General features: G+C 29.6%; 1 protein-coding gene across 7 annotated transcripts in view; it reads left to right on the forward strand.

The window, feature by feature from the left end:
- The window catches only part of LOC129969372 (retinal-binding protein-like), a 58636-nt gene extending 56713 nt beyond the window's left edge, over window positions 1-1923 (forward strand). For all 7 annotated transcript variants that reach the window (XM_056083920.1, XM_056083923.1, XM_056083919.1 and 4 more), the window contains one exon: window positions 1714-1923. In XM_056083920.1, the coding sequence (XP_055939895.1) occupies window positions 1714-1820 (107 nt within the window). In that variant the 3' untranslated portion in view covers window positions 1821-1923. The remainder of the gene's footprint in view (window positions 1-1713) is intronic.
- Window positions 1924-13906: the final 11983 nt, after the last annotated feature.

Genomic DNA, 13906 nt, shown 5'->3' on the forward strand with positions numbered 1-13906 from the left:
CAAAACAATTGCTTGGGTAGCAGAGCTGTTAACTGGCTTATATGCTATTCACCACAAGTTAATGACTGACCTTCTTCCTCAGACTGAGTGCAATTGCAGAGAGGGATAGAGAGTACGTTGAGGAGAAATTATTGTGATGTAATGAATATTTTTGACACTCCTGTACGAAAAATATAATTTTACTCATTATTATTATTTTGATCACAGTTATTGTTTAAAGCATCATTACAAATTTACTTGGCTACAGAATGCACGAGAGCAAATATCCTTTTCCTGAAATAAAAAACCACCTCCAACATATATTTTCAGATACATGTCATGATTCAATTTCAACAGAAAATTGAAATGAACTGTGAAAATATTTCTCGTGCAGATTATCTACATTCTTTCATTTTTAAAACTTAGTCCGTTCTACCTTTCTTCCATTTGCTCTCCTTTTGTTTGATATTAAAAACACTGAAACCATATTCTACCATACTCAGTCAACTGTATCAATATCGAGTTGATAAATGATAAAAACGTGTACTTCAATGTGTATTTATTAAATACTTACTTTTCATAAATGTGTGTTCATTTGCAAACTTTACCACAGCTTCAAAATTCTTAAAACATTTACATATATGATCATGTTTTACTAATTTGCAATCCTAGTGACTAATTTTAATCTAAAATAGTATTTATATATCTGTGGAATGCAAAATAAATAAGTAAATTACCTTTACCATTGCATTAAGATTATTCTGCTCTCTCATATTATTTAAAATAATTTCATTTAGGAATATTCCAAAGTTATGTTTAGATAAATTTCACTCTACTCTTCTAAATACGGTTGATTCTTCATTTTAAATATTGATAAATAGATAGAATTTTCGAATATTCAAAAGTGTCACAGCCTAAGGTAAACGATGTTCTCTAATTTTTGAGTCTCTACAACTATACAAATAAAAAATTATACATATAGCTTTGTCTAATTCAATTTTAGTTAACAAGTCTCTTATTTAATTTTTAGTAATAAAGTATCTAATTTAATATTTAGAAATAATGTATCTAATTTAATACTTAATAATAAACTATCTAATTCAATTTTTATAATAGTAAAGTATCTAATTCAATTTTTAGTAATAAAGTAACTAATTCAATTTTTATAATAATAAAGTATCTAATTCAGTTTTTAGTAATAAAGTACTTAATTTAATTTTTAGTAATAAAGTACATGATTCAATTTTTAGTAATAAAGTACTTAATTCAATTTTTAGTATTAAAGTACCTGATTCAATTTTTAGTAATAAAGTACATGATTCAATTTTTAGCAATAAAGTACTTAATTCAATTTTTAGTATTAAAGTACCTAATTCAATTTTATTAATAAAGTATCTGATTCAATTTTTAATAATAAAATATCTAATTCAATTTTTAGTTATAAAGTATCTAATTCAATTTTTAGTTATAAAGTATCTAATTCAATATTTAGCAATAAAGTATCTAATTCAATTTTTAGTAATAAAATGTCTAATTTAATTTTTAGTAATAAAGTATCTGATTCAATTTTTTGTAATTAATTATCTAATTCAGTTTTTAGAAATAAAGTACATAATTCAATTTTTAGTAATAAAGTATGCAGTTCATTATTTAGTTATAAAGTATCTAATTAAATTTTTAGTAATAAAGTATCTGATTCAATTTTTAACAATAAAGTATTATTTTACTTTTCAGATACAATGGTTTTTGACAATTACTACAGTTGGCTCCATTCGAAAGAGATATACTACAGAGCTAGTATTAGAATTCCAAAGAACGACGAAGTATACGAGTCAACATAACATGCATTTCTCGGATATTTCAAGAACTGAACTTCATAAGAGAGAGATTTAATAATGAGCCTTTGTATTATAGATTCGTTTTTACATAAATATGGATATTGTTTTCGATGCATTTTTTTTATATTTTGATAATAATTCTTTATTCATATGATGTAATAAAGAGTTATTTTACATGTAACATTTTATTTGAGCATATATTTGAGATGAGGGTTTTTTTTTTTTTTCATTTCATTTAGCTTATCATGTTTTTTCATCTGTAATTATTTTATTTTCAATTATTGCTGTATTTTGTGTTATAAATTTCCCTGTATAGTACGAATAAAAGAATATAATTTATGAAAGTATACTGTATGAATAAAAGTACATACAGGGTGGTTATAATTAAAGTTCTACTTTGTAATGGTCATAAAAGGAAACCTACTGGACCAAATATTATAAAACTTAGTTCAAAGGGGGTCATGGAAATTTCTTTTCCTCGAAATAAAAGTAAAGCATCAACAGGGGGAAAATGTCGCTGTATGACAAAATAGGGCATGAAGACATGGGTTTAAAATGTGTTTAATCTTTTCTGAAATGTGTTACAAAGCATGTTCAAAGTATATTATCTCAAAAAGCACTGTTTTTAGTGATAATCTAAACAGTTTGTTGGAACTGAACGATACAATATACCGACATGTGCGTAACATTCCTCCTGATATGCTAAGAGTTATTGTTGAGAATGCTGTAATGCGATTTAACTTGCTTTCAGAAAATGCTAGAAGCCACATTGAACATGCTTTGTAACACGCTTCAGAAACGATTAAATGCATTTTGAATCGATTTGCTCAAACCCTCGATCTTGCTAAACCGATTGCCAACTAAACCGTCCTATTTTGCTTAAAAATATTGCATACAGTGCTATTTCTCCCCTGGTGGTGAGTTTTTGAACTTTTTTTTTTTTTGGCAGAAAAGAAATTTCTATGATCTCTTTTAAACTATTGTCAAGTTTGATAGCATTTGGTCCAGTAGTTTTCCTTTTATGGTCATTTCAAAGTGGAACTTTAATTATAACCACCCTGTATATTATTAAAATATTTGCAATATAATCGGAATTAACAATTCGCAGAACGATTAATTATAAGGGCATCTTCTCTTTTTCCAAACAGCCCAGAGGATTACATTTCCTATCATAAAACCTGGTATCCGATGTATAGCGATATCAGTTAAGAAAAAGAAAGGTCAGACTTATCGTTCAGGGAAAATTGTCCTTACTATAGTAGCCGTGATTTTTAAATAAAGGACCTTTTCAACTGTGACTTTCACTAAACTTTATTTTTCATAAAATTCTATTGCCGTTAGCACGATGACTCAAAAAGTAATTGGAATAATTATTTATAAATTTTGGTATAGGTTTCACACAATATTTGTCAATGAAATGAGCAAGTTAATTTCAAGTTATTTGTCAATGAAACTTTGGCAAGTTCATGAAATACTTTTTCTTTTACAGGCCATTAATCAAATATATACTGTTTAATATCAATTAAACTAAATATATACCGTTTAATATATCAAATTTCAGTAGTAAATTAATAGATAAAACGGACATTTACACATATTTTCCTTTCTAATCTATTTGCATTACAATATTTTTCTTAAATATTGCGTTATTTTTATCGATCATTATCCCGTGTAATTAATTTCTAAAAAATATATTTGCGGTTTTACAATTTGACATAGAGTATTAATTGTTTTAGTCAAATTTCATGGACATTTACTGTAAATTCCGTTTTTTAAAAAAATATTATATCCATGAAAATAATTCTTATTAATAATTGACAACTCATTTAAAAATAATAAAAAAAGATTATTAAAACATCCACTTATTTTACATGTTTGTTCCGAACGCAGTAGTTTGCTTTAAATTAGAAAAAAAAAGGAATAATACGAAAATCCACTTATTTATGAACATTTATTACTTCGCTAAGTTATAAATTTATTAATTCTAGGCCCAATACTGTATTTTCATCGAAGGAGATTTTATTTATTACATAATTTACAGATAGATCTAACCTATTAACACAATCATGATAAAATCCAGATGATGTTGAGGGATATTTATCGAATACGTTGAATAAAAACCATTAAATGTAAATGGAACATATGTTTCAACGACAATCGTGAATACCACAAGAATGATGCTTGGCCATCAATCTCAAATATTGATGTTGTGACTTATGGCCCTTTACATGCCCGCTCATAGCTATGCCTGCGATTTAAGCCGAGTGAGCGACTCTTGTTTTTTCAGTACCACCAACAGTATGACTTAGCTATTCAAGCGTCACACTCGCTTGCATCATTTCTTTTTACAGGGGAGCGCATTCACACACCTCACAGATAGAACATAGAAAAACAACCATGCCCGAACCGGGACTGGAACCCGGGGTGCTCAGATCACAGGGGAGACGCCCCCCCCCCCCCGAGCTAGAACGCCGGCTCAAATATTGATGAAAATATCAAGGGAAAGCGATATCTCGAGTTTTATAATTTCAGACTAATTGCCTAGGAATGGTTGAATGTTAGCATTTGAGAAAATTAATGCTGAAAAAGCAAATAATGGTTAAAATATATATGTGATAAAATTGCCCGAAAATCCAGTACATTCAGTAAAGAGAGTCCGCAAGTTTGATAATAATTTGATTACCGCGGTACTTTGCTTCTCTTAACATCAGAATTATACTATTGCATATATATTTATTTCGAAATGTGACATGATAATTTGGATGTATAGTTAGAAGACTTAAAGAATATATATATATATATATATATATATATATATATATATATATATAATATAATGACAGCTTAATGTTTGTTGATTTCTAGGGGAAATTTGATAATTTGAAAGGAAGATGAAATATGTGCTGTGTTCCAAATTTAAAATGGTTTGAAAAAAATATATCATTGCATCACAAATTTTGTAAAAATATATAAATAAAATAATAAATGAAAAAATTTCGTTGATTTTGAATTTTTAAGGTGAAAAATTTTAATATGATAATTTTAGAGACTTCTGCTCGCTGCCGATTTCTCACATAACGATTTTTACTAACCTCAGTTTATATCAAAGAATGTCATTTTTAAAATATTATCAGATAAGGAAATACTGCTTTGAGGAGATAATATCCAAACAAAGTAATTTTTCTTATCCTAACTTAATGATTAGCAAAAGCGCGTTGCAGCAAATTTCGATGAAAAAAATTAAGCTGATGTGAATTTTATCACAAGAATAAGAAACATTTCGAAAATTAATTTGTAAAACTGTATAACAATTAGAGAAAATATTTCATTAAAATAAACCGATATACTCGATAATTTAATTGTTTTGAACTTTAAAGTGACGTAAGCATGGTTTTTGGGAGATAATATGTTTGGAAAACAAAATTAAAAACAAATTAAACATAATAGAATTTCTTTTCCAGTGAGCATATACTATTCACAAATTAAGTGTCAGCTAGGTAAAATTAGAAAATTAGATCTGATGGTTCTCTCTATAAAACATTGCAACGGCGTCCTGGCATAGGGGTAGCGCGTCTTGCCCGTGATCTGGGCGTCCTGTGTTCGAGTCCCGGTTCGGGGATGGTTGTTCTTCATCTGTTCTATCTTTAAGATGTGTGAATGTTCCCCACGGTAAAAAGGGGTTGGGCAAGCGATGTGATGCGTGAGTAGCTAAGACGTTCTCTTGGCCCTAGTTCGCGCTACTAAAACAAGAGACACTGCGTTGGCTTAAAATCGCTGACTTCGTCAGCGAGCCTGCCCATGGCAAGTGCCATTATAAACATCAACAATATAACATTGCGTTTTGTGATTTACATATAAAGTAAGTAATTTTTACGTGACACAATTTGCAGAAAATAGCCTAGTTAATCATATCGTATTAATAACTTTTTTATGTCCTCTCTTAGCGGTTTTATTACGTGGATATGAAACCGTTTTTACAAGCTAGCTTTCGCCCATCCTAATCATATATATAACAAGTTCTAGCTGTTACATTAAAATATAAAATATTCATTCAATCATCTTTGTAGGTGATGTACACATTTATGTAGCATTACAAAATCGAAGGCCGTTTAGTTAATTATAATTTCATTTTTAGTATCATTAGATTTATAATTAAATGAAATTTTAGCTTCAAATTTGAAACAAAATCAATATAGTATTTTTTCTTATATGTATCAAAGAAAATGTATAGTAATCGTCAGAAAATTAGAACTCGAGATTTTGACGAATCTCCACCTTTCAAGCCTTCCTAAATTTGAAAAACACATTTTTGGAGAATGTCCGTCCCTCTTTCTTTTTATCTTTGATGATGAATAACACAAAAACACTTTAAGTTAGACGGATAAAATTTGGTGTGTGGTCTTTGCATCAACAGTTGTAGATTTCTGCCAAATTTTGAACAAAATACATTTAGAGAAAGTCTGTCCTACTGTTGAAATGTAATCTAACAAGTTAATTACAAAGCGAAGAGAGATAGAGAGATAAAAATCGGTACACAGATTTAACATCGACTGTGAAGACACCCGTCCAATTTTGAACAAAATCTATTAAGGGGTTAACCTTTTCCGGTCTATCCTTCCAGAAACATATAAACGCGAAAACTCAAAAACACAGTGAGTTAAATATATTTAATAGGATTTTGTAACTCCAAGAGTAGTTTTGAGTCAAATTTTGGTTTCAATCAGTTAGGATAAACACATCGAAATTAAAAATTCGATTTTCGGATGTTAAAAACTGCATGCCAGGATTTATAACCAAATAACTCGGTAAAAGTTCAATGTAAATGTTTAATTCCTGCCAAAGATGAATATTTTGTAATTATTGTAAGCCCTGTAAGACGATCCCTGGTATAACACTCTTAATAGAGAGGACGCGAGAAAGTTTTCGGAAGACTTCTCCCACTGGTTTGATATAATAATGCCAAACAATTTACTGCTACAGCTTAATTATATCCTCGGATAAGACGGTCTTGAAACTAAACTATAGCTTATTATTGGCATATCATTGGTTTATCCTTGATCATATCAAGGATAAACTATCCTTTATCATATCAAGGATAAACTATCCTTTATTATATCAAGGATAAACTATCCTTGATCATACCAAGGATAAACTATCCTTTATCATATCAAGGATAAACTATCCTTTATTATATCAAGGATAAACTATCCTTGATCATACCAAGGATAAACTATCCTTGATCATATCAAGGATAAACTATCCTTTATTATATCAAGAATAAACTATCCTTGATCATATCAAGGATAAACTATCCTTGATCATATCAAGGATAAACTATCCTTTATCATATCAAGGATAAACTATCCTTTATTATATCAAGGATAAACTATCCTTGATCATACCAAGGATAAACTATCCTTTATCATATCAAGGATAAACTATCCTTTATTATATCAAGGATAAACTATCCTTGATCATACCAAGGATAAACTATCCTTGATCATATCAAGGATAAACTATCCTTTATTATATCAAGAATAAACTATCCTTGATCATATCAAGGATAAACTATCCTTGATCATATCAAGGATAAACTATCCTTTATCATATCAAGGATAAACTATCCTTTATTATATCAAGGATAAACTATCCTTGATCATACCAAGGATAAACTATCCTTGATCATACCAAGGATAAACTATCCTTGATCATATCAAGGATAAACTATTCAACTTTCTTCTCTTTTATCTAGTGAGAACATCATGTCGCTTTGGTCAGGGGGTTTTGAAGCTCGAAATGGCGTAGGTAATGAATAAAGCATAAATGACAATTCCCAACATCATCTTTTAACCGCATATATTTTTTTACCTGCTTTTACCAGTATTGCATTATTATTATTATATATGCTTTTTTGAAAGCAGATGCGTTTTTAAAAGGTTGACGTAGAACTGTGACATCATAGTTGTTATTTAATCTCAAAGTCGGTAGAGCTCCAAAACTTTGTTGTTTCTAACCGGTTTAAACTGGTTTATGACTTAAATTATATAAGACAAATCATGATTTAAAAAATAATGATGTTCTCACATGATAATTCGAAATTTGCGATCGTAGATTTCATTTTAAGTTTTATATATTTATATCTTTCCTCTCTTTATTCCACACAATTTTGTCTAGTTGTATTGTTCTATCAAATAATCTTCTTGAATATACATTTCATTATTTTTTCTTTATATGAATTTGAAGAATTTTCTTATAATAACCTTGTAATAACGGCTAATTTAAATATATTAATACATTAAATACTAATCTCTTATGTATCTAGTAACATAGTTCGTTATCTTAAATACTTGATGAAATGCTTTTAAACTTACCGCATTCATTTGCATTTTTTCAAAGGAAAATAAGATATGATCAAGTAATTACAACAATTTACTCTTTGCATTTTCATTATAAATTTAAAAAGAATTATAGTAAGACAATTGCACTGCTATTGAAATCGATATTTCGAATTTTAAATTTTAGCCGTCGGTTTTGGAGATAGAAGCCAAAACTATGATTTTTGTAATTTGAAGTAGAATCTGGCAGAAGCATAAGTCAGGACGGAACAACCATTGTTGCTCTTAGAGAGAAAGGCCTAAAATCTTATAATCAATTTATTCTCAAGATAACAAGGGTACTTTGAAAAATGTTTTGTTAACCCTCTAAGGGTTCCACAAATCTTACCTAACATATCATATAGAATAATGACATATATGACAAGACAGATGTTTCCAAATTTTAGATCACGACGCAATAGTAGATCCTTCAATTAATTTAAAATGTGTCACAGAATCATGAATGTATATGTAACTTTTCACAATTTACAGAAATTGGATGTGGGTTGAAATCTTTATCAACCTACATGGTAGCAAGAATACCGAAAAATAGCACAATATGCAAACAAGCGACTCGTGACGAATGATAAGAAATTAAACAGATTAGTTTTCATCGAAGAACGAAGATTAAAAGAACTGCTGATCAAAATAGAAATTTCACACTTATTGCCCGTCTGATTTTTATGACAGATGAAACCCTTAAGAGAAATTCTGCTTCTGTTGAAGTAATAAAATCTTTATGGTCACAAAGGCTTCTGCAACAAGATTAGCTTGATAGTATTGTGGGAATGGCTCTTAAAATTATTTTTTCTTCTATAAGAATTATAAAAATATACCAGAGAGTTTGTTTCTTCACTAATGTCAATATCATATCCGAAATAAATTAGAAACACTACAAGTGGAATAAGAATCATTGCAAGTGAAATTAGAAACATTACAACATTACAAGTGGAATTAGAATCATTGCAAGTGGGATTAGAAAGATTACAAGTGGAATTAGAAACATTACAAGGAGTTGTAGCAACGAAAAATACTGAATTCTTGCTAAGTAGACATTTTTTTTAGATCAAGAGAATATGAGAGACCAATACGATTCAAATTTAATTCTGTAAAATAGTTTTGGCTGGGTTTAAATTACGAAAAAAAAAAATTTGCAACCATGCCAGCTTCAAAAAAAAAAAAAAAAGTGGTAACCCAATCTCTTATTACAATAGACTATGCTGGCGTCCTGGCCTAGGGATTGCGCGTCTTCCCAGTGATCTGGGCGTTCTCGGTTCGAGTCGTGGTTCTGGCATGGTTGTTCCTTACTCTGTGATCTATCTGTGAGGTCTGTGAAAGAGCCCATTTGTGAAAAGAGACTGTGCAAGCGAGTGTGTGAGTGTCATCTTCATACGAGCTAAAAGTCAGACTTCTACCCTCTGGAGCCTTTTCCCCTTATTGCACAAACGGCTTAAGTCGCTGACTTTGTCAGCTGGTTTGTCTATGGCAAGTACCAAAAGTAACAACAAAAATAGATTATTTTTACCATAAAAATTGCCATTTATATTAATATAATGAATAAATTTGCAATTAATTCTGACATTTCTATAATCTTTTCAAAACAATAAAGTAATAATTTATCGTTAGATTTATTTTATTTTCGCAAATGTTTCTAAAATTGAAACTTTTGACCCAAAAACGTTAAAATTACATCATTCTCCTCAGTACCAATTTGCTTGGTCATCCATAATAACTAAAACTGTTATAGACACAGATACATTTTGAAAATGTGAAGTAATAGTTAATATAATTTAGCCTTTTTACTGAATCTATCGGGTCATGATTTTCGAATAATTTGGTGATTACTCCCTGGTATGCTGATAATAGTATCCAAAAAACGAATTTGTGTTTTAGACACGTTTTTCACAACAGATTGAAACAAAAAATTTCTCACAAATTTCACTTACACTCACAAATTTCAACACCAAATTTGAAATATTTAGGTCATTGTATTTTTGAATTATCACGTTTGCTTTTTTCCAAAAGTATAGACCGACAGACAGTAAACATCTCAATGAATTATTTTCAAAAATTGACAAGTGTCTACACTATAGATGTTAAATCTTCGGACCGAATTTTATCTATCTAACCCTTTTCGTTTTGTAATTATTTTGTTAACTTATATTCTAATAACAGGATAGACCGAATTCCTCTAAACAAATTTTATACCAAATTTGATAGAAATATGCAACGTAAGTGTAAAAACTGTGTACCAATTTTCAACCCTCTAGCTCTAATCGGTTTTCAGTTATGTTTGTCATAGACAGACAGACGGTTATTTTATAAAAATATGTTTTTAGAACGCAGGTAGGTCTGAAACGTGGAGATTCGTCGAAATCTCGAGTTCGAATTTTTTGACTATAGCTATAATTTTTCTCTACTACACATACGAGAAAGTGAAAAAGTTAAATTCTTGCGAAGTAGATACATTTCGATCAAGAGGGCATGAGAGGCGATTAAGATTCAAATCTAATTTCGTTCGATACTTTCTACTGGAGCCTTTATAAATTTTGAAAATATGTGCAGAATTTCTAAAAAAAAAAAAAAAAAAAAATCTTAAAATTATCAAACAGTTTCTTGATGCCGTAGGCGATATTTCACCATAAAAATGACCGTTTATATTTATTTGATGAATAAAATCGTAAACAATTTCTTTGCCATCCAAAAGAAAGCTGACAATTCCATAATCGTTTCAAATAAACAAAGAGATAACTTATCATTAGATTTTTATTTTATTTTCACAAAATTCTCTAAAATTGAAATTTTTGGCATTAAAACGTTATATTTACGTCATGGTTCTCGCTACTAATTTGCTTTGTCTTTCTCAACAACAACAATATTGCTATAGACACAGATATATTTAGAAAATTTGAATTAATAGTTGAAAAGAAAATGTCTAATTGGTATTTGAATCATCATCAAATTATTAGTATGAGTTAATATAATTATAGTATGCATCATCAAAATATAGTATGAGTGAAGAGAAAAAAATGAAGAAAATGAATGATAAGAACTTTTTTTGGCGGCCAAGAGGGGCAGGGGAGGGGAGTCAGACGAAGCTATTCAGGCAATTTTTTAAAGCAAGAATTATACCACGTACCAGCGCAGGGGAGGGGAGTCAGACGAAGCTATTCAGGCAATTTTTTAAAGCAAAAATTATACCACGTACCAGCGTTTGTTCAATGCCCTATCTGGTTGGTAGGGCGTTGGATTCGTATCCCTAGGGCTGTGAGTTCGTACCTCGCCGGCTGAAAACTCTCCGTGTATGCTGTGGCTGATGTACGTTATAAATGTGGCGTAACCTCAAAGTCCTCCGAATTGAGACAGTATCACTGGGGCACTGGATCAGAGGTGATTGTCCTCTGATTCAGGTCTAAATTACGATATGTGAATGAAATGCACCAATGAAGTCCGTCCCGTGAAACACGTTGAAATGTATGGATAGCTAAGATGTACTCTTGGCTCTAGAAGACACTAATGAAACAAGGGACGCTAAAACTCAACTTAAAATAGTTTACTTCGTCAGTGAGCTTGTCTATGTCAAGTGCCAAAAGCAACAACATGACAAGAACTAAAAAATGGTATTTGGGATTCCCTTCCCATTATTTTCAAAAATAATGACCTAATACCCACTAAAATCCCCCAAACATGTTACAGCAAATTTGATAGAAAAGTTACTAACATGTTCTCAAGTAAAATACTTCAAATAATTTTTAGAAGGCAAAAAAATTGCGATCTTTATCGACCATAAGCCATTTATCAATGCATTTCGTCAGAAACTAAAGAAAGCAGTTTTATTTTCTTCTTATATTTTTCATTATCTTTAATCTATTTTGTTTTGCCAGACACCAAACAAACGTCATTGAATTCCAAAGTCCACTTAAATGGATTGGACAATTCATGATTGAAGTTCAGGAAATTTCTATTAAAAGAATCTCATTGTTTAGGATAAATGAATTAGCATATTCAGTCAACAAATGGTTTTGATACTATAAAAAAACAGATAAGGAGATAAAAGAAATTCTTTCTTTCCAGAACTTTTCACAAAGATTAGAAATGGATCCTGTATCTAGCTTCAACTGTGATAATTTTTTTTGTGTGTGAAAGTTACGCAAAAAATAAAGTAAAATATTTCGAAAGTATTCATAAAATTCTTTTAAAATAATGTTCATAACCTTGTACATCCTTGAGTAAAACTTGCCACCAAATTATTTATATTGTCATTTGTATAATATTAATAAATTGGGACGCAAGAACTTGGACTAAAAGCTTCCCGAAAAGTCAAAATTTCAATGTTTCTCAGCATGCGTAAAGTGCTTTTCAAAAATTTCACAAATTCAGTAAACCTTTTGCAAGACTCAACTTAAATATTTCAATGATATTTCTCGAATTACGAATTACTTGGCATGTATATTTCAAATTTATTTCAGCAATGAAAGTATTTGTATTTCACACGAAGATGCAGAATTTGAATATTTCGGAATTTGTCAAAAAAAAAAAATAATAAATAAAGCACCTATTAAAGAAGTAAAACCATTAAGTCTGTTTTCTAAAATTGCAACAGGCAGAAATCCGCCATTTCCAAATACCTCCAAAATAGTTCGCATGTCATGTTTTTTCGAATTGGCAGTATTTGTCACAGCTTATAATTACAATAATCATGGTCCATATATGGTCATGAAATCTTCATGTCTCATAAAAATTAAAAGTATTGATATTTCAATGTTTAAACTCAAACTACACTTATCTGACATTATATCATAAGCTGATTTGGTATTACATGTTAGGTAAAAAAAGAACTTTAAAAACTGCAGAAATGAATGCAGAACAATGAGATTTGTATCAGCCATTCTGAAGCACATTGACAAGAAAAGGTGAAGTTCGATTGTCCTTTTGCTACATTTATCAGTAAATTACTTATCAGGGAGAATAATTTTTTCCTTCTCTTTCTAGTTTTTTTACTTTTTTATCCGGATGTTCAAGCATCCGTGATGACAATCAGTATTGATGACATCAGGAACAGAAACTATTCAATTTTATTTTACATTTTTTATTTGTTTCACTACATTTTTCATCTGTTTTCTTTCATATTTTATTTATTATTATTATCGTTATTTCCTTCTTTATCAACTTTTATTATAAACTTTTGTGCAACATTTGTAATGAAGTCAATAGCATTTCCCATACTCTGTTTAAAATGAGCAAAATATTCAGCCTGTAAAGATACGCTATAGAAAAAAAAAAAGAATTAAAAATTGACCAATTCCTACATTTCGTTTCTTTTCTTGTGTCACAAACTCTTGGCAAAAATTATCATTTTTAACCATACTCTCAAATACTTTGATATTTATTTACTTTCAATTTTATTCCATTCCAATTCCCATAATATATAACTGTGAATTCAAATAATTTATTAATTAAAATAATTCTTTTTTGTGAAAAAATTTAATATGTTTTACACATCGCTTCATAATACTGATTGGGTTAAATATATAACACCAATTACATCTACAGCCTCGTCATTTTTTATCTTACAGCTCATATCTTGTTTTTTACTTATTTTTTTCATTTATTTATTTGGCGTCAATGAGTTGGCATCAATTCGTGACACGAAGAGATAACGCATAGTAAATTTCCATCTAATAAATTTTTGATTCATAATATTTTGCATTTTCG

Source organism: Argiope bruennichi, chromosome 5 (assembly GCF_947563725.1).
Source record: "Argiope bruennichi chromosome 5, qqArgBrue1.1, whole genome shotgun sequence".
Taxonomy (NCBI): Eukaryota; Metazoa; Arthropoda; class Arachnida; order Araneae; family Araneidae; genus Argiope; species Argiope bruennichi.